This window comes from Lonchura striata, chromosome 5, assembly GCF_046129695.1.
Source record: "Lonchura striata isolate bLonStr1 chromosome 5, bLonStr1.mat, whole genome shotgun sequence".
In the NCBI taxonomy this organism is placed as follows: Eukaryota; Metazoa; Chordata; class Aves; order Passeriformes; family Estrildidae; genus Lonchura; species Lonchura striata.
Genome location: NC_134607.1, coordinates 42,975,395 through 42,999,617, shown reverse-complemented (window position 1 = coordinate 42,999,617; position 24,223 = coordinate 42,975,395). Strand labels below are relative to the sequence as shown.

The 24,223-nt window shown below is 36.7% G+C and overlaps 1 protein-coding gene across 3 annotated transcripts in view; it reads right to left on the bottom strand.

The window, feature by feature from the left end:
* The window catches only part of TBC1D30 (TBC1 domain family member 30), a 51,244-nt gene that overhangs the window by 3,341 nt on the left and 23,680 nt on the right, over positions 1-24,223 (bottom strand). For 2 of the 3 annotated variants that reach the window (XM_077783503.1, XM_021547452.3), the window contains 10 exons: positions 20,810-20,871; positions 20,321-20,386; positions 17,163-17,288; positions 16,097-16,282; positions 12,723-12,891; positions 11,180-11,348; positions 8,268-8,373; positions 2,892-3,004; positions 2,583-2,722; positions 804-1,010 (listed from right to left, as the gene is read on the bottom strand). In XM_077783503.1, the coding sequence (XP_077639629.1) occupies positions 804-1,010; positions 2,583-2,722; positions 2,892-3,004; positions 8,268-8,373; positions 11,180-11,348; positions 12,723-12,891; positions 16,097-16,282; positions 17,163-17,288; positions 20,321-20,386; positions 20,810-20,871 (1,344 nt within the window). Of the gene's footprint in view, positions 1-529; positions 587-803; positions 1,011-2,582; positions 2,723-2,891; positions 3,005-8,267; positions 8,374-11,179; positions 11,349-12,722; positions 12,892-16,096; positions 16,283-17,162; positions 17,289-20,320; positions 20,387-20,809; positions 20,872-24,223 lie in introns of all 3 variants that reach the window. The other variant, XM_077783502.1, reaches the window with a different exon arrangement.

Genomic DNA, 24,223 nt, shown 5'->3' with positions numbered 1-24,223 from the left:
AGTTGAGACAATCTAGAAGAGAAATAATAATTCTCCACAATGACCCATTTGCATGGTTCAATGGTGAACTTAGAAAGATGACACCTAAGCAGGGAGGAATTAATGGGGTGGGCTGTGTTCAGCTTCTACACCCAGTAAAACCTTCAGCTATGCATTTCATGCCAAATCTTGCACTGCTGAGTCTGACAATTAGGGAGACAGACTCCATAATATGGGTTGTTAAATAAGGGACTTAAATCCAGCTCAGTCCACAACAGTATCACTATGGCTAAGTAAACTGCTAGCCACAATGGAACTCTAAGCCAGGTCCTTCAGTTGCATAATTTGCCATGCCCAGATGAATTCAGAGGGGTTTGGATAATACAGACCAGCTAGGAATCTACCTGCCACATGATCTGAAGTATCCTCATCTCTGCATTCACTTTTTCCAGTGCATCAACATGTCAATTCCAAGAATGCCAAAGACTTAAAGTTTTCTGATCAGAGAGATCACGCAATGCACCCAGATAGCAAAGCCACTTTTAAATACCATTGTTTAGTTGGTCCCTGGGACCTAAGAAAACCCCAGGGTCATCATCTTCAGATCCTGATAAAAGAAGAAAAAATATCACCTTGTTTTCTGTTTGCATGAAGCAATACCCACTTTACTACAAATATTGTGTCATTAATGTCATCATTTACTATAATGTTGTATCATCAGTCTTTTTTATTTTATCTGTTTGGTGAAATATAAAAGAATGTCATTTGCCTGATGAAGTTAGTTTGCAATAAAGCAGGAAACGAAGCACGTTTTGATGTGTTACCTGCTCTGATATACACATGGTGAACCTGCTGTTGCTGCTTCTTCTTTATCCTGGAATATTGCTTTTTCAGTGCATTAATATCAGTGGTCATACGCTCCATCATCATGCTGTTAAAAGCGGTGTGATAGTCACTTCTGCAAGAATCTATTGCTCCTGGACTTAATTCTGCAATGTTACTGGAACCAAGACTTTGTTCTTCATTCTGATCTGTAGAAGGAGGGAATAAAGTGGAGATGAGAAGTAAATTGGCATACTCAAGAGATGTATCTGTACTTCTGTAGATTATTTCCAAGGGAAGTCTGTGTCTGATTCCTACCATCTTATTTAACTATAGTTTTCAATTAAAAATTTATTATAATATGCATATTTAACTAAGCTGTGCTATTACAAAAAGAAGCATTATAAATAGCACTAATGCTTAAGAATAGCAAAGGTTTGAGGGGAGGTTAAAGAGTATAAAAGTCAATTAACATGACAGTGCAAAGTTATAAGCATAATTCTTCAAATATCCAATAGTACATCAAGCCACCACTGAAGTAATTCAGTAACAGATTATTAAAGATACTTGGTTGTCATAGAGGCCAAAAATGCAAGTTACAAAATACATTACAGTCAAGCAGGCATGAGATTAAACAACCAACTTAGTGCTACCAGCAAGAAGCATTAGGAAACAGAATACCACAGGAAGAAAACTGCTAGTAGCAACAAAAGGGACAGGCACAAAGCAGCTGAGGATCAGACAACTTGAGAGTGTCCCTGATCAACAGCTGCAGAGCATTAGCAGCAGGGCAGTTTATTTTCACAGCTGTTTCTGATGCACCAACCTGGCACTACAGGGTCAGGAGGATAATTCTTTTTCAAGGAATGTTTATTTGTCTTTGGCTTAGTTTACAACAGCAGTTTGATGTTCTGACTAAGTGCTAGTTTGAAGCAGCAGGTAGAGAGTCCCCCAGGAAGGGAAAAACAAAACACCACAGCAATTGAGAGGAAAATTGCAGCTTACACGTCTCAGCAAAACCAAGCCACAAGAATGATGAAGTGTGAACAGCAGCTTGTTACATCAGTCTGGCATTTTTTGAGGGTAAGGTGAGAATAAATAAAAATGGCCGCTCCCAAGATAACTGTTGTTATCCAAGAAATAACTGTTGATCCAATACCATTTCATAAAAGCTACTGCTTTTCTTGTATGGATCAGCATTTTGTATTGCTTATTGAGAATTTGCACTGGTGTTTATACAACTCTGTCAAGAAATTTTATTTCTGTGCAGAAGGATTTGAAAAATGGTGACATTTTGAATATATCCAAAACATACAACAATCTGAAAGTTTGGCCAAAACAGCAGTGAAATCACCTGCAGAATTCACTCACTGCTGATTGGTTCCAGTCTTAGCCGTGCATATATATTAATAAAGATCAAGATAATTTATTAAAGGTATACCCTTCACAAAATGCTGATTACCTAACAGCTGTCTCAAAAATATGCATGGATTTAGGTTGGAATTTTTTTCACACATGCTTCTTTTTTTGTGTGGGCAACACTGTGGGGTTGTTTTGTTACCATTACTGCAGCCAAATCATTAACTCACACCATCATTTACTGTACACCTACAGCCTTCTGTACTTCATGGAGCACAGAAGAAATAATTTGGTACATGCTGTAACCTCTTTGTGCACAGAAAACACACTTTCCATAGCAGCTTTCACAGACAGAGCTGCAGATAATTTCTGCCAGGTCATATAGATTTAATTGTGTTTTCTAAAATTAGAGAAGTCATTACCTTTCATCTGTTTTTGGTATTTTTGGAGCTCTGGTGCCAAAAACCCACTTAATGGTCCAAGACAACCAATCGCATTAGCAATTGAGTCTTCATCATCTAAGTCATTCTCTTCATCACTGTCTCTGGTTCTGCCTAACTTGCTGTCAAAAGAGAACATAAGACAAGTAAGGAAGGTACATTCTTGAATGTGAACATTACCAAGCATTTTCATCTTTTTTAGAAGCATAGAAGGGAGGATCCACCTGCCTTTTCATCTGCAGAGGGTAAATAATAACTCTATACACCATAAGCAGCGCATTTCAAACTTACCCTGAAAATGAAGTTGATTTTACTGCTGCAGGGAAAGGAGTAATATTGTATGTGTATTTCTCCCTCAGTTCTGCCAGTTGTGGAAAAGGAAATTGAGCCATGGTGTAAACAGTCTAGGGGGGGAAAAGAAAGGGCAACTTTAAAAACTTTTGCTTTAATTAACAGTCTCACAAAAGATTTCTTCATGAACATATTTCCATAGTCTTGGAAGATTAAAGGTTGTACACTCTTGCACATTCGCATGCTGTAAGAAAATGGTCAAGTTTTATGATTTAATCAGTATTTCCTGTAAGAAAAATAAAGACTGACTCTCTATAAAGATACACAGTTTCATTAAAAAAAAAAAACAAAAAAAACCCAAAACAAAACAAAACCAAACACAAACAAGGAACTTATAACGTGAGCTGTAGGATCCTTTACAACTCCTGTACTCATTTAATAATTATTGTCAACCCAGTCTTGCCAGCACACCAGAAGTCCTCCAATTTGATTTCACTTACATGTATACATCATTCAGGATGCATCACTGGGGATCTTTCCAGGAGACCTAAGTTTTTGCTGAAGTATTTAACAAAGTATTTAGCACTAGCATAGATAGGAAGGGGCAGATCCTCATCAATGTGGACTGTTGGTTGATTCATTATTTTACCTGAGAAGCTCAAGAGCTTGTGTGAAGGAAATCATGCCAGCAAAAAAACCATCACTAAAGAGGAAGGATCCAACATATCCAAATTTTCTTCCCTCAGTTTCTAGTTTTGATTGCTGGTTGGTTTTGAGGCTAAAGTTGGAATTTGGTGGGGTAAAGGGAGTTGTTTTTCTAAAACAAAGTCATCAAAATGCTAATAAATTTTCTTTATATCAATACTCAGAGTTTAAAAATATACATAGTTGCAAATGCATTTCTTTTCAGCATGATTTTTGCCTTAAGTCACCAGCCAACCTGGCATAAAGACACATCGTATTCATTGCAATATCACTGCTGATTTGCTCCTACATACTTTAGTTGCCTTTTTTCCCCTGCTTTTGTTCACTAGTCAGAACTTTCAAATAATTGCCAAATAATTCATTCTAAGCCTCAATGTGAGAAGAAAAAAACCCCCACAAATATAATTTCCCATAATTTCTCTGAAATATTAAAGTTTTTGCACATCCTGAAAATTAAATATTTTCTGAAAGACAGCAATATAAAATTTTCTTATTAGCTATGACAGTAAATCTTCACTTATTTTTTTTCCTGTGCTATTAAGTCATCGACATTTTCATCTGAAGGCAAATGACCTCAATTAAAATGAAAGAAAATTCTGAACAGGTTCCACATAATCCATTCTTGAACTATACCTTGTTTATGCTAAGTACACTAAGGAAAATTGAAACATGAATTCAATACTAGACATTTCCTGACATGAGGAGGGAAAAAAGTTTAGTTAATGGCAATGATGTAAGCGCTGAGGAGCAGGAAGGACAGTCCTGTCTGAATCAGAGACAGGGCAACAGTGCACCTCACAGGCTTCTGTGTGAGAATGCTTTTACAGTTCAAGCCATTCACAGTGTCTAAGGAAAGGAAGATGCCTTCAAAAATCCATAGCATGAACTGAAGCTTTGCCACTCCATTAAACTACAATGCTACTGTGAAAGACAAATATCGTCTAGGGCCTGAACAGTAATTTTCCATCAGTCTACCAGACAAAGGAATTTTATGATCTGGAGGAAGACCTCCAGCCCAACTGTCTGCCTGCTTGTTTGATCTCCACCATACTTTCCTGTTAGGTCTTACTTTTTTTCCATATGTTTCAACTCTCTCCAGAGGTTTGTCTGCAATTTATTTCTATGCTTTATGTCAATGTTCTTCTCAGGTAACTTGTTCCATATGCTAGTTACCCTTTAAGTGAAACAGTCGACTCCAATTCCTCCATTTGCTCCTTGTACCTACTGTTTCAGATTATGCTTTTAGCTTTTGCCTGTCTCCAATCTGTGTCTCTTCCACATCTTCTACAAGTTCTTTCATTTAGCATACATATTTTTAGTTCACCTATTCTTATCAGGTTATAACTGCAGGCCTTGCTTACAACTTGGCTAAGAGACCCACAAAACAAATTGTATGCCAGTGCCAGTTCCACTGGAAATTAAAAAGTATATTACCAGCCAACACCTCTGATATCCTCCCAGCAACAATTCAGAGTCAAAGTATTCTTTTTCTAGTCATTACACAGCCTTGGATGCCATTTGGTTAATTCTGGGGAACTGTCCCAGAGGGAAATAGCCTACACACAAAAGCATGATGCAGCCAAAATTAGCATCTTATTTACATAAGGGACAGATCCTGGGAACAAGAAAAGATATAAGAATAAAACCCCTCTATTCTCACTTTAAATAATTTGACAATCCTTTGCATTACTCTAAAAATGCAAAGCTGTCTACACCCTCAGCAGTACACCATACGGGAGGTGATGGGCTGTGGCTTCTAAACAGGGTAAACCATTCTGCAGACAACTTATCAAACATACTTATCTTCACAGCTTCCCCTTACTGGTTTAAAGATCTTCTTTCTTTTCAGTTTGACTATGCAAACAAAATAAAAAGCAAAAGCAAAAACAAACCCAAAAGAAAACAGTGCTACTCAAGTAGAGAGTTAACAGTGAATACCATCAGATCAGGGTAACTGCCTAGGCAGATATTCCAAAATGCTAGAGTACCACAGGATTAATCCCTGTTCCCCTCTGTTCTAGTAAATACAATCTCATCTTCTCTGCGCTATAATGTTCCTGGGTGTACAAACTGAATTAGTTTAGCTGCTTATAAAAATGCTCACTTTCTGACAAGGCATGGAAGCACAGACTCAGCCTAGCACACTCTGTTTAGAATATCTGCAGACACCTGATGTGCAGCCTTCTTTCTCCATATTGGAACCAAAACATACCCAGTCTAGTATGTAGTATGTACCCAGTGTACAGCACTTACCCTTTATTCACCCAAACTGTTCAATCTGAAAAAGGAAGAAACTGTAGGCTGGCTTGCTCCTCCAATGCCATCATGCTCTCCTCAGTAAAACATTAAGAACTTTTGCCACACAAGGGGCAAATCTGCAAAAGCTTTAAGGCTCCCATCCTAACTATAGGTACTGTCTGCATGGGAATGATAAATCTGCAGCAACGATACATACTGGTGGAAAGAATGAGGACATGAGTCCCCAGCTCTTCTTTAGACATCTGCTCTGTCAACACTTCCCTTGAAGGATCAGTTGTACCTCCCTCCTCTAACTCCTAAAAGAAACAAGGTTCTTAGAGCAGAATTTGCTTCCCAGTGGTAGAAATGTGCCTGTTACTCTGGCTTAAGTGAGCCTGGACAACAGTTTAGATGCAAATTTAAGTGTTATGCAAGCCTAAAGAGAAGTGAAATGATTGCCACCAGTGAGCTCTGCTGAAATGTGTAGAGAAGGCAGAGTGGAATATTATAATCCTTTCCGCAGAGTAGGATACCAGTCCTTAAGCCATCTTGTAAAAAGTATTAGATGTAAATTCATCATTCTGATTTTTATTAGGCAGAAAGAAAAAAAAATGAAAATAAAGCATCTCTGGATGACTCCTCTGAAAAAGCTTAAAGCAATCTTAAAAACAGTGTGTTCAAGCAGCCTGGATCTTTTCATTAATGCAATGGTTCATATTTCTTAACTTTTTTCTCCAACCAGATACATGGTAGCACTTACATGCCCTGATGGTAAACTCTTGTAGTTCCTTATTCTTTCCATTTAGGGTAAAGACTGGAGACCTCAGAGATGGCTACACTGCCAGTGCCTGCCTTTGACTTGAAGAAAGCTATGCAAACTATATTGTGGTTTCTTCATCTGAGAGGACACACATAAACCAGATACACTGCTCCTCCATACACAGAACTTAAACCTGCCACATTCTCCATATCAATGGCAATGCCATCCTACCTTAACACTCTTATCAGTGCCATAAAATACACACACTATGAACACACATATGTACTGTGCCAAATACTCATTTTTTGCTGAAGCACAAAAAGATTGCTAATTTGCTAGTATTTTTAATTGCAAGAGTTAAAAAAAAAAATCCATCCATCTCTCCAACCAGTAAATTATCCATGCCTTATCTTTTATTACACACAGAAGCAAAGAAAGAAATCCACAGACTCACAAAAGACCACCTTAGCTTTCCCAAATATATTCTTATTCACAAATGCCACATCTTGGTTTTGTACCACACTGGAGACCAGGAACTGAAACACAATGACAAGATGTCAGCTTGTGCTGCCCTCTTTACACATCCTCACCATCTGAATTGTCTTGTGAGGGACCTTAACCCTTTCTTAAAAAGCATGTGAGTACCTCTGACCAGCTGCATTTCCATTTTTGAAGCAAAACAAAGCCACAACACTCACTTCTGCCATTCCTAGAGCTTCCTCATACTGCTAACAAATGACAAAAATAACAATGACCAAAATAATAAAATTGAAAATAGTGTACTTTAACACAGTCGTTCAACAATAGGTAATAGTGGTCACCTGCTAACAACTGTTACTAAACTTTTGTAGCTTCACAGACTGACTTTTTTCCTTCCCCTAAGTCAGGTACAAAGTTTCAGGTGAATTATGTTCTCTGTACTTGCAACCATTTGATCAGTATGCTCTAACTCATTAACAGGAAAGTTCCAGAACTGTAAGTCCTTATATAGACAACACCTTAAAATATCGTAAGAATAAGTGTTACTGTAAATAAATAAATGTATCTGCTATACTAAAGGCCCTTTCCTTTCCCAGAACAATGTGGGTCTTTATTCTCATACAATGGTATATGCTTCAATAATTCAGGCACTGCAATTATCTACAAATATCTTTGTTTACAATACACTCCTGACTGTTCATGGTGTTTTGTTTTTTTTAAAATCATGAAGGACTTTTTATACACTTCTTACTTCATACACTCTTATTTCCCGCAGTGTTTGCAGAATGGACAGTATAATATGAAAGTGACCAAAACATAAAAAAAAAGCAAAAGAACACCCTAAAAATGGTGACTACTAAAGATTCTACATCTTAATTGTGTAAATGCAATTGAGTATTATATCACAAAAGACTCAACTGTCAACATAGAATCAATTTTTATTAAATGACACCTAGTGGTTCTCTACATTCATATAAAAATAAGATTCTAGCTCTAACTTCATGTCATCTATTTGTTTCATTGACATGCTAGCTCATGTCAATGTTAGCTCATGCTAGTGTTATCTGAAACTTTTATTCTTGGGAGAATTTAGGTTTCTGCAGTATCTGAAGAAAAATCTGATTTGTTAAAAATCAAGACCTGAAGAAATCAACACAGAAAACACAAAAAATAATTATGTCACAATTACTCACCTGCATAAGTTCATTGCTGTCAACCAGACTGTCTTCAAGCATCTCCTGGGTCAGCTTGCCCATAGTACTGTAAAACTCATCTGCAGTTTCACAACACTCAATTTGCCTACATCAAAATACATGTTGGTTTTTATTTTACTTTTACATATGATTCTACATGTTCAAAACAAAACTGATTTTCTTGTCATCATAAAATATGCATTTCTGTTAGATAGCTTAACTTTTAAGTTTATTTGCAGTTCTGTCCTGACTTCCAAATAATAAAACTATGAACACAACACTGGAAATACTGCAGCAGTAAAAAGATGCGCTGACTACAGCTTACTGTCCTGACTCCTCATGATAACAGATTGATGTATCTCTAGACAGGCTATTCCCTCTGCCCCTTTCACATCTACAGCTCAAGAAACAATACATTTTTCCTCCTACGAGCACAAGAGGGTTCTCTTATCAGCCCAAGAAGGGAGCATAAAGATTTCTTGACCGCCTCATCACCCATTCTTCACCATGCACCAAATGGCCAAATTCACTGTCTGAACTTTGTCAGACAGGAAAATATTCGCTGGCCAGAAACCATTCCTGTGGAATAAATTAAGTACAGGTGCATTCATACATGTCATTCTGTTAAAAAATAATTAACCTAACATAAAGCACAATGAAGGAAAATTCACTCATCATATTTGTGAATGCTATTTCTAAATTGGGAATGAGAACTGTGTTGGTTTGGGTTGTTTGTTTGCTTTGGTAGAATGTTTTCTTTGCCTTGTTTTGGGAAGGGGGATTCAATTGGATACTTTTTCTTCACTTTTCCTCACATTTCTAAAAGCACAGAATCATTCTAAACACACAGAGTGTCACCTAGGGGAAGAGAAATATGATTAATATGCTTTTGTGAGTTGGTGTTCTACACACATTAGGGTCAGCTGCTAAGCATCTCTCCTGTCAAGTGAAAAATTTGTTTTTCTTATATCCCAAGGAAGTGCTTTGATGGCTACATATTGTAGCCTCTCCTCTAAAACCCAGATGCTGGAATGATGAAAAAAATACAGCCATGATGAAAAAATGCCTTTTTTCTTAAGCAATAGAAGAAGCAACTTCCCTTGATCTTCAGCATCTGTACGTAACAATCATTGAGCTATGAAACACCTTCTGAAACCATAACACAGTTTGGGTAAAATAATGATTAAATAACCAAAAAAAAAAAGTTAAAAATTAGTATAAACAATGGGTTTGCAGCCAATTACCACAAACTTACGGCTTACCTGTCCTGATACCTTCAGTCTCTCGTGACCTCCACATACTGCTTTCTCTACTGCACCTATATTTAACTTCCCCATTCCTTCAGCCTTCCTCAAAACAGAAGTATGATTGAGCCACCTACAGTTTAAAAATGCACTTCTCACCCTATTTTCATTTTGAGAATGAATCTTGCAAAGTATGAAGATCATGAGACTACGAACACTATTTTTAGCCCCAGCTCTTTAAATCCTCCATTCTAGTTCTAATGGTGGACAAAGAGAAACAGAAATATCAGTCTTCTCCCAACATAAACAGGGTCCAGTCTTTTAGCAGACCTTCTCCCATTTCCCACAAACAACAGTGACAAGATGTGCAGTGTCATCATGTCATCAGCTTATTTCTCTTAGACATATTCTTACATATTTCTTGATTCTGTTCCTTTCCATATTTTAAAACATGTTTAATTTTTCTTTAAGTTTTACAGTAAAATCTCCGAATTAGTAGCTTCCTTTTTATCATGTTATGAGTTGTAGCATTCACAATTAAAACTTTTAAGTGTACAGAGATTTACTGGAAGAACTTTTTATCTAAAACACTATATGATCACATACCGCTTAATCCCAATGCAAATGATTTGTGCAAGTTTCATTCATGAACTGAATATAAAAAAAGCTCACTAATTATTATTCTTCAGATTAAAAATTAAATGTACTAAACAATTCCTCTTACAATGCAATTAGCCTGTAGTGTTAATTTATTCAGAAAGAAAAAACGAGATGAAACCTCCAAGGACAGAACTGAACATAAATCCCAGTGGTTCAATTTCAGAGAAAAAAGGAAGACGAGTTTCAATAGGCATCACAAGGAAAAAAATAGATGCAGCTGCTGATGGCAGCTGAAAAATGTTTCCAGCTGAACTAACATCTGCTTGACCTGTCAGAGCTCACACTTCCCACTGAAGCCAGTGACAAAACTCATTTCTCTGGGTGCACTGTAAACTCTTTGGAGCGCAAATATTTGCTTTGACAACAGAGGAGTTTGAAGAACTAACATGTCTTGTGTTCTGGCCATATGGTGAATTTCCAAGGCCACAAAGGACTACAATAGAAACTTGGCTGGAATGTGCTTATAAGCAGAGAATTTCAGGAAAATTAATTTCCTGGCCTTAACAAAAAAGACTCATGTACCACAGGGTCATTCCCTTAGTAACACTGAACTCTTGTACTGGGCAAAGCCAATGGGCTCAAATCCTTAAGTCTCCCTAAGTGAAACTAAGGGAATTAATATCCTCACTTTCAGGTACCCATTTAAATTAGTTGGTCACCCTCAAATTTCTTTGTGTGTCTTTACATAGAGTATTTACCAGTTCCTTCACAGGTTTATGTTCAGGAAAGTCCAATCTTTTAGCACAGCACAAAGACAATATACACAGACAACTCCAACATCTGTAGACATTTTCTGCAAAAGGAGTCAATTAATTATCATGCCCATTCTAACATGATGTCAGAATTACATGTTTCTAAGAAACCATAAAGGTCCTTTATGCAGCTTTTTCAAAACAATCATTCTCCTGAAAGATTGCATCTTGTTTAGAATTGAGAACATCTTAGGGAAAACAAAAGTTCAACATGGCTCATACTGAAAAGAAAAATCAGATAAAAATGACCACTTACTCTCCCAGCTTTGCCCAGATAGCCAAAGCTACTCTCAGTATAATTTCAGAGCCTTCAAAGAATACTGAATCCCAGATCTTCAGAACTGTATGGTTAGGCAGACAGGTGGCAAAGAGTGTCAGAAACCACTGCATTGTGAAGACATTTGTAAGTGGGGGTTCATAGCCTCCTAATGTTAAAAAAAAAAAACAAACAAGAAAAACAAGTTACTTGAAGTAACTGCAATTTACTATCATTTTACAAGGAGTATAAACTGCATAATAAAATCCAGCAGACATTCTAGCACCTCTGTTATTGCTCAAAACTTATTTAGCCTGCAGCTGTACAAAGATAAGCTGAGAAGAACATCATAAAAATTACATAGTCACCTTCCATTCTGCTGCACTGCAGCATCATTGGCTTTGGACTATAAACCCTGGAATACACCACCACACTTTTCCTCCCTTATGTCAGAAAGACTGTTTCTCTTTCCCCAAAGCCATATGAAATAAAAACTTCTATTAAAAAAAATACAAACCCAGCAACTTCCACATAAAATGATGCATTTTTTCATCAACTGATGGCATAAGTCTTTATCTACATGGTGATAAGGTGAAGGTGACCATCTCTGCAAAGTTGTATCTATTATTTTAATATCCTGATGTACTTGTTAAGTTTCAAACAAAATGTAGTATTTCAGGATGAAACTCTTAAAGTTTTACTTTTTCATTATGCTCAGAGAACACTTTGTGCACCCAGTATCAACTGATGCACTGAAGGCCATGACCAGAGGGGACAGCCTGTGAAAACACTTTCAAACAGTAAATATTTCCTTGATACTATTTGTTTGTTTTTTATACAATTTGGGCATAGACACATGGAACATAGCAACAGATCTTTTCTAAAGCAGAACTCTGGGTGCGCTTAGCTTCCCAACTCAAAAAGAAACCAAATCACCTAACAAAAAACCTCTTGTCCTCCCCAGAACATTCCCAAATAAAGGAGCTCTAAGTCTGGATGGAATGCTATGCCAGGAAAAAAAAAAATTCACAGTGCAAAGCCAGTTTTCAGGTAGCAACCTGAGACGTACTTCTGAGTTTTGTACCTATGTATTGGTAAGGATCCAGGTGAAGAAATACAAACCAGCGTCCACTGGCTGGCCCCCACATTGTAACTCTTCCCAGAATAGCTAAATGAGCCAGCAACTGCACAAAGCAGAAGGAGGACACCTATCTTGAGCTAAGGCAAAAAATTACCTTTCCAAAGTAGCCCTTGTACTAAGCTACATGTTAGTGTTGTCACTCTGTGCTTTGTACATTCTTGTCAACACAATTCTGTTTGCAGCTTAGTGGTGGGACCAAATGATTTCCCTTTGTTTTTTCCTGGAAACAGACTTATGTTAAGGTTATCAGTAACGGAAACCATCATATTTCATCTTAACAATTTAAAATACATATTCTAAGCAATAAACTCATGTAAACACTTAAAATACTGTATTTTTAAATCAGTGCTCAGATGAAACAACAGCAAGACAAAGTTGAATAGCATTTTCTGTTGAACGTACCTCCACTTTCTCTGTTAGCAGCTCTTTGCAGAGTGTCTAAGTGCTGGGACAGTTCAGGAAGCTTCATTCGTAAAAGATCTCGGAAAACAGCCATATCCACAGATAGAGCACGGAGATTATTGACAAAGTAGCTATCAGGAAGCACCTTATCAATTAGGTAAATCATGATCTGTGGGCAAAATGAAGTACTATCATGTAGGACTAACAGAGCAGTTATTTTCTACGAATAATGGAAAAATAAAATTTCTCTGTTCACTAAAGAATGAATTGGAACCAGTGGCAACACATGCTTATGGCACCTCCACTTATATGAGCATCCTCAGGTATCCTAGGTATCCAGAAGCATTCAAGATACAAAGCCCTCTTGAAAATATCCAGAATTTATGAACCATTAAATTACTGAAATCAAAGACTGAAATCAATGTCAAAGTAAGCTATGCCCAAGCTGGCAGCATTACCACACCAAAAGCAATTTTTGACCCTTCAGATGTTGGAACTGTTTATAAGATTCTTCACTGCTGGAGAGTCTCATTATCCCTTCACTGGTAAATGCCACAGCTAGAAGATTGATTTTGCAAATCCCCTATTTTCCCTCTCCAAAATGCAAGGTACTGTTCTTTAAAAAGAAATTCTCCATTTTTTTTACTGTGATTTGTTACCGTATGCTGCACTCCATCTTGTCACTTTAAAAGGTGCTAAATTAAGCAGCATGAGACATTTTAAGCAGACATCTGTTTCAAGTGAGGTAGCTCAACTACATGGATGGTAAGGAATTAAATGGATACTGTCAAACTTTTGAGAATGAACAAATGCAACAAAACATAGAAGCTGATGTTTATCATCAGCCTAACAGAAGACACTGACCTTTCACTTCAGGATCTTTTATGATCTCTATGGCCGATCTACTACTCACATCCAAAGAGCCTGCAGTCATCCCATCTGCATCTTGTCTACATTTCTCTCATATGAGCATTCATACCATGTTTCATAAAGACCTTGATTCTCAAGCAAAGAAAGCATTGCACCTTCACATACAGGAGACAATCCTTCCAATCACTCTCTTTTCATAAGATGCTCACAGAAACAGCTTCTCAGACACAGGACTACCAAGTGCACCACCTGACATAGTCTTACTGCTTTCTTTTGTTTCCCAGCTGCTTGTGACCACATACTGCCACTTGTCCTTGCAAGATTTCTCTAGCAACAGCAGTCTTATGTTCCATGTTTTAAAGCATGTGGAACAGTAGCCAACAGCTTCTACATGACAGCCTTGTATTTTGTCAGATGCATTATCTAACCTTTACTGAGTAGTGGGTTAACTTACAGTCTTGTAAAAATATGCTTAATTTTGTTCAGATATATTTCAACCAATGGAAGAATAATTTAATATAGCAACATTAACTTATAACTATGCTATTTGTGTTTTCATTAATTCCTTATGACATAAGCTATAAACCCCCATGTTAAAGACTTTTGCTCCCTTCCCACTGAGCAGTATTACTACATTGATCTCTGATATATGAGAGCACAGAGAAGAACAGAAATCTTTTTCAACACTCAAGTTCACAAACACGTAGATTGCTTTGAGAACACCTTTTTTCTTAAAAAGCACTTAATGTATTTACCAGTTTGCAATAGATACTTTCTTCATAACACAACCCTACATATTTACTTTTATTATTTGATTCTGTAGCATTTCCACACAATAACATGCAAAAAAAATTTTTTTTGAGTTTCAGTATCTATAAGACTTTTATAGTTTCGACTTATGCGAGCTGAGATTTTCTTGCTCAGCATAATTTCTGTAGGCTAACTTTGATGCAACTCCAGGGATTTAACTGAATGCTTACCTTAACTAGTTAACATCAAGTATCACTGGCTGGGTATTCACTGAAGCTTTTGTTTGTAATGTCCTCCCCAGAAATGGGACCTGACTGGCAAGACCTAAGAATGCTCTTGCTCCCTTAACTCCCAGTTTCTAAAATAACCCAAACACAGCTACCCTATAGCTACAATCCTGAGGGCACCTTTACTGGCCTCTGTAGCTGTTCACTCACTGCCTGCTTTAGGTGGACTACAACAAAACCATCACATCCTAATACCAAATTCTTATTTCCTCCCACCCATCCTTCTCCTTTCCTTGCCCTTCCCCTCCTGCCTCTGTCTTCTGGGAAAGTTCCAACCCTGCAAAGCCCACACACTAAGCTTGGAAAAGAAATCACTTTATTTTTCATTCTTACTTTTGGCAGGTAAGAACCAGTTTTGGTACAAACAGCCTTCAGTGCTTTACCTCCCTGGGGCAGTCTAATTCCATTCATTGTCTCATCCACAAAAGGAGCCTGACACAACTCACAATAACAGACAACACAAGGATGCACACAGTTCTTATCATCAGCTTGGTCTTCATAAACCTTGGGCAATCCTATTTCCTATGCAACCACATGTGTTTGGGGAGCTTCTGGACAGTATAAGATCACAATAAAATGTGATAAATTACACCTAAAATATTGAGGAAATCTTAAGCAAGAATTACTGAAAGGAAATTTTACTTTCTGATATAAAGTTAGTATATTATGGTATTTTCTTCCTATTACAAGTAGTTGTATAGAATGAAGGATTAAATACCAGCTAGCTAGACTCTACTGCCACAAGCTTTATATTTCAGAAGCTCTGAATGAATTTAAATATTTACCATATTTAAATCATTGTCTAAGGCAAAATAAACAGCTCAGTATTTGAAGAGTCACAGTCATCTTTTATTAATTTGACCCCAACTCACACACATGAGCAAATTTAAGGAAATTGCACGTGATCTTGCCAAACCTTAAACCAGGGCTTGTAGTAAATTGTATTTCTATTTTCTGACATACTATAAATTTCATGAAGCTTTATTTTATTTACAATAAAAACCATCTAACAAAACAAAACAATGTAAGACTAACATAGTCCAGACATTAGCTTCACAGTGACTTACTTTCATTTTGAGTATTTAGTGTTTCCCTAGGATTTGCTATGAAATGTAGCCAATTTATCAAATGCCTCACATGGAGCTGCCACATAAGATGGTGATAATAAAATTTTAATATTTCAGCTACCTGTAGTGTTTGCATGCAGATTTGGAATTATGGGATAAGATATCCTTTAGTAAGTAACAATGGTCCCATTTAATTAAAAAAAAAAATTAATAGTGATAACATTAAAACTATTCATTTTAGGTCAGACAGGATAACAAAATAAAAAGTTCACCAACATAAATCAGCTAGCTCTTTTGTGTTGTGCTCTTTTAGTCTGTCCCCAAAATTCACACAGTGGTTTATTCTGAAGTTCACAAAGTAAAAGCAATCTTCGACAGTGAAAAATAAAAAATTACTCACTTTCAGGGCATCCCCTTCATTGCCCTCCATTACTTCCAGAATAAGTGCAGCTAGTATGTTAAATCCTTGACAATAGCCAACTGATTTATTCCACCTGGCATAAGCCAGCAAAACACGTTTTAATACCACTCGATCTTGCTCTGCCTCTTGGCCACAGTAAGAACTGCAGCCAGTTCGGTGAAGGTCCTTTAAAGAAAAAAGAAATAAAAATAAAAGTGACAAGACAAGCAGAGAAAAGATGTGTTTTTCCATCCCCTGTCAGTTCTCTTGCCTGTCCCAGTTTTCCTTCCATCTCCACCCTCCCAGTACATACTTCCAAAGTTGATGATAACGTTTCTTTTTTAGTCTGTTAAACCTTTACTTTACCCAAAAAAAATAGTTTCAGCAAGCTCTTAAGTAAACACGTCCCCTAAAAAAGTTTATAAAGCATTACCACAGAAGATGTTAACAGATCTCTGGGTTTCAAACATGCAAGGTACTTCAGCTGCTTAATTGAACAAAATAGAGCACCTGTTTTTATCAAAGTATAAAAGAACTAGTAGATAACTGACTTTTCCAAACATACAAGCCAGAAACTGTGTCCTTGAAATTTAAAATATTTATGAGTGAAAGGCAAAATGTACAAAATGGCTGACTGCTTTATATATTAAACATTTATCAGCTGAGAAACACAAATAGGCAGATGTGTTTCACTCCCGTAAAACAACTGAAAAATGCTAATTTGCTGTATTTTAAAACATGCTTTTACTCCCAGAAAACATTAGTGTTTATTTACAGAGAAGGAAAAAACGCACTTATAATCCTTTGTCTTCATCAACTCCAGCACTTTTTCAAAATCAAAATAAAGTAAAAATGAAGGGAATAAACCCCAGAAATGGTATCTTTTTCCCAGCTAACACTAACCAGACCAGTGCAAAAGGAACAAAGCAGCAAAAAAACCCAAAAAAAAACAAGAAAAAAAAAAAAAACTTTGGTGGGCCAAAGGTAATTAAGATACATTTTTTGCCAAAGCAGTTGCAGAGATGCATTTAAAAATTAGAAAAGAAATAACAAATTAGCTGGCTACCTTTACTATCTGGATGCCCATAGAGTCATCATCAGGATTACTTCTTTCATTGAATGTGAAACGCATGGTTTTGTCCCAGTCAATGGCTATGCTGTGTAAGTAGTGATCAGCCAGGGTCAACCAAACCTAGAAATACATATGGCAAAATTAATTATTTCTCTGATAAAATATAAAGTTTTGATATATATTTCAGATTAACCTTATCAGCTTCACCCATACATGATCTGCTGTTAGACCTGAAATTCGCAGAAGAGAATTATAGCCACAACAATTTTTGCACAATGAAAATAATATCTTACTCCCTAAAACAGAAAGGAAGGAAATGGTCAGCATTAAGCATCCAGATCTGTGTACTGCTTAAAAAGATGCAAGTCAGCTGTCAGTGAATTCACAGGGGCCCTACAAAATCTAGCAGTGCTGGTGCTTCCCTTTATCAGAAGTCTCTTCTGATGACTTTGCAGAGCAAATAGCATCTAGTATTTGCCATCTGAAAGCATGACTTGGATCAAAACAACTTACAAGCAGGCTTCCTAAACTGTTGGTGCTACAGGGAATTCTGAAACAAACATTTTTACTACTTTTAAAGCCTAATAATTGCCAGAACATGTTTATGCATGTGTATCCAACACAAAGGCTGGACCTTTATTAAAGATTTGAAAACTTCCTGAAACGTGAAAGGCTCATGGTAGATCATAAAATGACAACAAGTAACAAAAAAGGACCTTTTTTTTCAGGAAACTTAAAGAAATCATGAAAGCAAACTGGTCAAGTCTTATATCAGCCATTAATTCACTCAAGTGAGAAAAGCTATTTAGACATTTCCCACGGATTTAAACACTGAGATAGCTGCATGATGAAGGAATTTATGGACAGCTCCCGGAATCTCATGTTTTCTGCATTTAAATGTCCCATTTCATATATTTGTGAAGCCACCCATGTGGAGGAATGCTACTGTTCTGCCTCCCAACAGCCTCAGCACTGCTGATATCCCTACTGATATTGTTTGACTGGATCCTTTATCTCTGCCATCCCCATAACCCAAAAGTCACATGCCACAACAATAATGCAGATGTCAACCTGCTCTTTTGTTGACAGCAAAGGAGCAAATCAGCATGCTGCCACCACAAAATACTTCCTCTATTTTGGTATCTACCTTAAAATCATTGCGAAACCAGGGAATGGCAGTAAAAAGACAACATCTCTTTTCTTACACTACTTCTTTGGTTAGCATTACATGGTCACATGTGAGCAAACACAGAGATGGGCAGAGTGAAAAGGAAAGACAGACATGAGCTGGATAATGTGGCAGAGCATATGCAAGTCTGCTGACTACACAGAACTTGGAGGAGTGGCTGATAAGCCCAAGGACTCATTGACAGGATGAAAAAATGGTCTGACAAGAACCTCATGAAGGTTAAGCTAGGAGAAGAGCAAAGTCCTGCCTCTGGGGAGAAACAATCCCAAGCACCAGAACATTCTGGGGACACCCTGTTGCAAAGTATCTCTGCTATGCAGGAAGGCTGAGAGAGCCGGGACCATTTAGAATGGAGAAAAGGCAGCTTTGGGGGAATCTTACCAGTGTGCATAAACACCTGAAAGGAAGGTGCAAGGAGGATGAAGCCAGGCTTTTCTCATCCATGCCCAGTGACTGGACTGGAGTTAATAGGCACAAACAGAAATACAGGAGGTTCTCCTCAAACATAAAGAAACACATTTTCACTGCGAGGGCAACTGAGCACTGACACAGATTTCTCAGAGAGGTTGTGGAATCTCTGTCCTTGGAGATATTCAGAAGTTACCAGGACATAGTCCTTGGCAACCAGCTGTAGGTGGCCCTGCTTGGGCAGAGGGGTTGGACCAGATGACCTCCAGAGGTCCCATCCAAACTCAGCCCTTCTGAAATTCTGTGACCTCTGCCACTCATGTACCACAGAAAAGTGTCTGAGACACTTTCTGGAGTGTGGGAAAAGAACATTTCAGGAAAGAAAAATGGCTGCTAGATGGGTATAATAATTCATTGAAGTTGTAGATTAAAAATTAATTCATTGTGGTGTGAGGAAAACAATGCCATGAAGTCTTATCTTCCTTCTCCCCGATTTGTCAAGAGGTACAGTTCAGTTTAGAAAGACATTAAAAACAAGAAAAATAAATTAAGCTGATACATCAGAAATATGTGGAACTATATTATTTAGATATAATTTATAATTTATATAATATATAATAATTTATATAATAGATATAATATATAATTATAAGTTATATATTTACATATAAATATATAATTATATTTTATCATTGTAATTATATATTATAATTTTATAAAATAGAATAATTATATATAATATATATAATATTATATATATAATATATATATTATATATATTATATATTATATATATTATATATATTATATATAATATAATAATATTATTATATATATTATATGTGGAACTGTATTTTATAAATCTAAAGAAATATTATTTTTATTAAAACTGTGTTTTTAAAGCTGAAATTGTGTAACTTGGTTTAAAAAAAAATTAATAGATGTGCCTCTTTTTATACTAGGGGACTTCAAACTTTGAAGAATGTAGTAAAGTAAGTTTGGCAAAATCCCAATGAACCCTATTCTACAACACTAACTCAGTGCAATTTCCTGTTAATGCTGCACTCTTGCCATTCTACATCACTCCTGACTCTGAATTTCCCTAATTTTGGTAATCTGCCTTTTCCCCAACAACTGCTTCTATAAGCATTCTTGTCAGTATTAAGCATCTATCAACTTCACCTTCGTAAGTGTGACAGCCTACACTGCAGATATGTTCTCCTTTCAGTTGTCTTCAGTTGTGGAGGTAATTCCACCTGTGCAATTTCTTGAGACTCACAGTTTGAGATAATAACATCTGCACCAGAATAAGTTACCTAAGCCTCAAGCAGAAAAAACCCAACTATTGAAAACACCATCTTTACCTGTCTCCTCAGCCTTTCCATCTGCTCTGTGAGGTTGTCACTGAATAATGTAAACAAGGAAAAACCCCCAGTACAACTTAAAGGGTCCAGATATTTGTTATAAAACCCACTAACAGATAGTATTGATGTAATTCACCTCTCCTGAGAAACCTACAGGCAACATGGCCCACAAGGCATAAAGGTCTACCTACCTTTCTCCTCCATTCCTTTGGGATGCCTGTTGGCAGTCTGGCCACCGCTTTGAGTGCATCATGCCACTAAAAGCAAAAGCATCCAAAATGTAAAATATCCATCATTAGTTTAATGCTACAGTAGAGCAACATTGACTACCTTGTAGACATGCACATTCATTTCATTTTACTACACACATGTCAGAGTTTAACTGCTTAATCCACTCACAGGGAAGATACAGATTAATTACTTGACAATTTGACTAAAGTATAATATTCTAGGACACAAGGATTTAGGAAATAGCTGAATAAACAATGAAAGCCTATTCCATTTTCTAAATACGAATGAAACAGCTTTTGATGCAATTGCAAATAATATGCTGATATTACGATGACAAATGTACTTCTGAACTAGGGCAAGCACCTTGACTGCAGAGAACACAGAATCCTTGACTGCAGAGAACCCAGAGAATCCTTCACAAACTCAAGACAAAAAATGCATCAAATTACCTGCTGAAAACCATTTTGACCTAAAGATGGCTCAAGAGTGAATTTCAATTTTGTATCAACCCCTAGAAAGAAAAAAAAAAAAAAAGTCATTATTTCATTTAGCTCAGAAAACAAAAAGAACCCAAAAAACCCCAAACACAAAAATCCCACAGTTGAAACAAGAACATAAAATTTTATCTTCCTGTTTTAACAACTACATTTCAACCTGTTTCAGTGAATTTTGTCTTTATAGTAAATTCAAGGAACAGGTTAAGAAGTACACAGACAAAATATTTTTAAAATGCAGTAATGTGCTCTTTAATGATGTCATTTGGCACAACTCGTTTCACTAATATTCATATAGTTCACTGTTCTACAAACTGTCATATGCATCCACAGAAAAATACATGTGCACAGACAGTTTCTTTTCATCTATGCCAGCTTCTTGACATTAAGTCAGTCAAAACTAATTTGTAAGTTTGGTGTGCTAAAATTATTTTACTGTTCAGAATATATTTTTTTCAAATTCCTCAGACCATAATGCACATTTGGTTAGTACTGTGATTTAAGCTTAGATTTTACTTTGGCCATATGAGTAAACTATTTTACTTGTTGTGAAGCAGGCCTAGTAATTGTTCATATAATATTATATAAAATACCAGAATCTCAAGTGGATCCCAACATGGCACTGGAGCATGCCAGAACATGATCAACAGTAGAATGTTTGTTTTCCATCCCACAGTTCGAATGTACAATTCCCTGGTCCTTCAAATGCCGCTGTCCAGAACTCGGGTGCTGAACACAGCATCAGATCACATCCACTCCCTCCCATCGGCCGGCACAAAGAATGAAGCCTTCTTTCATTTTCCCTCCATAATTTAATACAGTGCTATTGTTCCACATTTACAATTATGTTACACATAGCTTCTAATCTTTCCAGAATATGAAGCCAAACATTCTTAATATAGAAATATATATATACATACACACATATCTATACGCACACAGAAAACCCACATTATAATACTGCAAGGTTTTAAGTATGCAATATCCATGCTAATCAACTCACCAGTAATACCCAGTTCTTTGGAGATCTAAACCTACAAGTGTGACAGAAAACCGAACTGTAGTGGCATTTGCTATTTATGGAATATAAAATGCCTTTGAGTATTTGCATACTGAAGTGGTGGTAAGTAATTATAAAGCCTTACTACCTGATAATTATATACCTGAAGACAAAACCTTTTTCTCTATGGCTTTTTTTTTTTGGCTTTTTAAAAATTTGTTAGGGGTGATTGAATAGAAACAAAGAAAAAAATCACACTAACTCCAGCTCTGTTGAGAATTTTAGTTTTTTAGAACTGCATCAGTGAGACCTGGAGATTAGTGCTTTCATTTGCCTGCTTCAGATCTGAAAGACATGCTTGTCAGACCTAGAAAAATAAAGATTTCAAACCACAATTGATACATTTTGAAAAAACATTGAAGGATTAATAGCTATTCCTGGGAGTAACTGTTTATTAGTATTCCTTTCCATGGCGCAATGATACTCGGCAGGGGCTCCTAATAGATAAATATTTTCATAATAATTCAAAGCAATGTAACAATGGCAGTAACCTAAGATTAAATTGTATCACATTTGCTGAAATTGGAAAACATGAACTTCATTCTCAAGCAAAAAAAGTAAGTACTGTAAGACCCTAATACATACAAAAATACATCATGACCGAGAACTCCTTTTGTTAAATTAACAGATGCTGACACATTACCAAACACTACCTTGTAGCAAAGAACCAATAGCCTTCTAAAATAACCATGTATTCTTTTCCAGCCCAGCATCAAAATACTAATTATTTCACAGTTTTCTAAGACTTAAAAGATCCCAGTAACAACTTTTCTCTTTTAGAATCTTCCTAAGAAGGACATAAGCAGATACTTCCATGTCTTCAAAAGATCAAGTACAGCAAGATAAAATCTCAGAACAAGGAAAAATCTATCTATAGTTACATGAACATCATGACCAGGGAGCTCACACTACAGTCAAGGTACATGTCTCTCCTGAGGCTGAAATAAGACCCTTCGAATGAGACCTTTGACTAAATGAGACTGAAACGAGATCATCCATCTACAAAAGTTAATTAAATCACAGCAAATAATTAAGACAGGTGTGAAAATTACTGTAAATGAGAATTACATCACATGGTAACACCAGACTACACAGAACACTCTGTTCAGCATGGTGAGGAACTGCTTGGTCAGCCCATGCATGACAACCTCTTGTAAAAGCCATGGAATGTGTCCCTTTATTTGTTCTCCATTAGAAGTACTTTCCAAATCAAATTACATGACCGTTTTGTGGGAGGGGAGGAACCATGGGGAATGAACCCCAGAGGATATATGAATTGTTCTTCATTGCCATCCATTTTAAAGAATTTATATTTCCTAAACCCAAAAAATTACAGCATTGCTTAATAAAAAATACAGCAAGTAAGCATGCTAAAAAAAAAGCTGCAACCATACAGAGAGAGTAAGGAAGGTAACCAGAAAATTGGGAGCAGCATCTCATTGCCCATTACTTATTTCTGGCACAAGAATCATCTTGCTACATGCAGTTTCTGCACTCTGCTCAAGGAATTGGTCCCTGAGTTTTAGAGCTTCAAGGAACCTAATGCCTATCCCTAACTCAACCTCTCTTGGTTTCCTAATCCTTCCTTTCTCCATCATTCCCCCTTTTTTTATTATAGTTGTCTTCTCTCCATAAACTAAGTTAGATTTCCCAATAGTTTCTTCCCCCCTCAGTACCCCACACTCATACAACCCTACTGCATGTCTGCACCTATTTTCATTGGATTTTCCCATTTCTAACAATCCTCCATCTTTATGTCACATTGCTCTCCATTACATAAACACATGCTTTTTGCAAAAAAAGACCCCTTCAGGCCTTAAGAGAACTTTTCTTCCTAGCTCCTCAGCAGGGACAGCCTGGCATAGATGCACCACACATAGAGCAATAGTTCCTACTTTAAACATTATCAGTACAACTCAGCCCTTTCAAATCAAATCAGCCAGGCTACGGTGTCATTTGACATATTAAAGATCACCTCCAGTTCATACACTTTCAACTGATTCTTCATATCTGAGAAGCATACTAACTCATAACAGCAGAAGTGTGCTGGGAACACTCTGGAATTATTAGCTCCATGAATACAAGGACACACAAATGTACATGCTTGACAACAAATTTCTGAAAGTCAGGGGAATGCCAAAATAAGCTCTGTTCAATGCCCTTCCAAGCCTGTCACCAGAAACCACTGCAGAAAAGTTATATAAAAAATCAAAGCATTTAAAAAGAGGAAAATATACCCCCCCAAACTACAGACCTGTAAGCTTTCCTGTGTAAAATACACAATAACTCTTGACAAGTAAAGCCTGTAA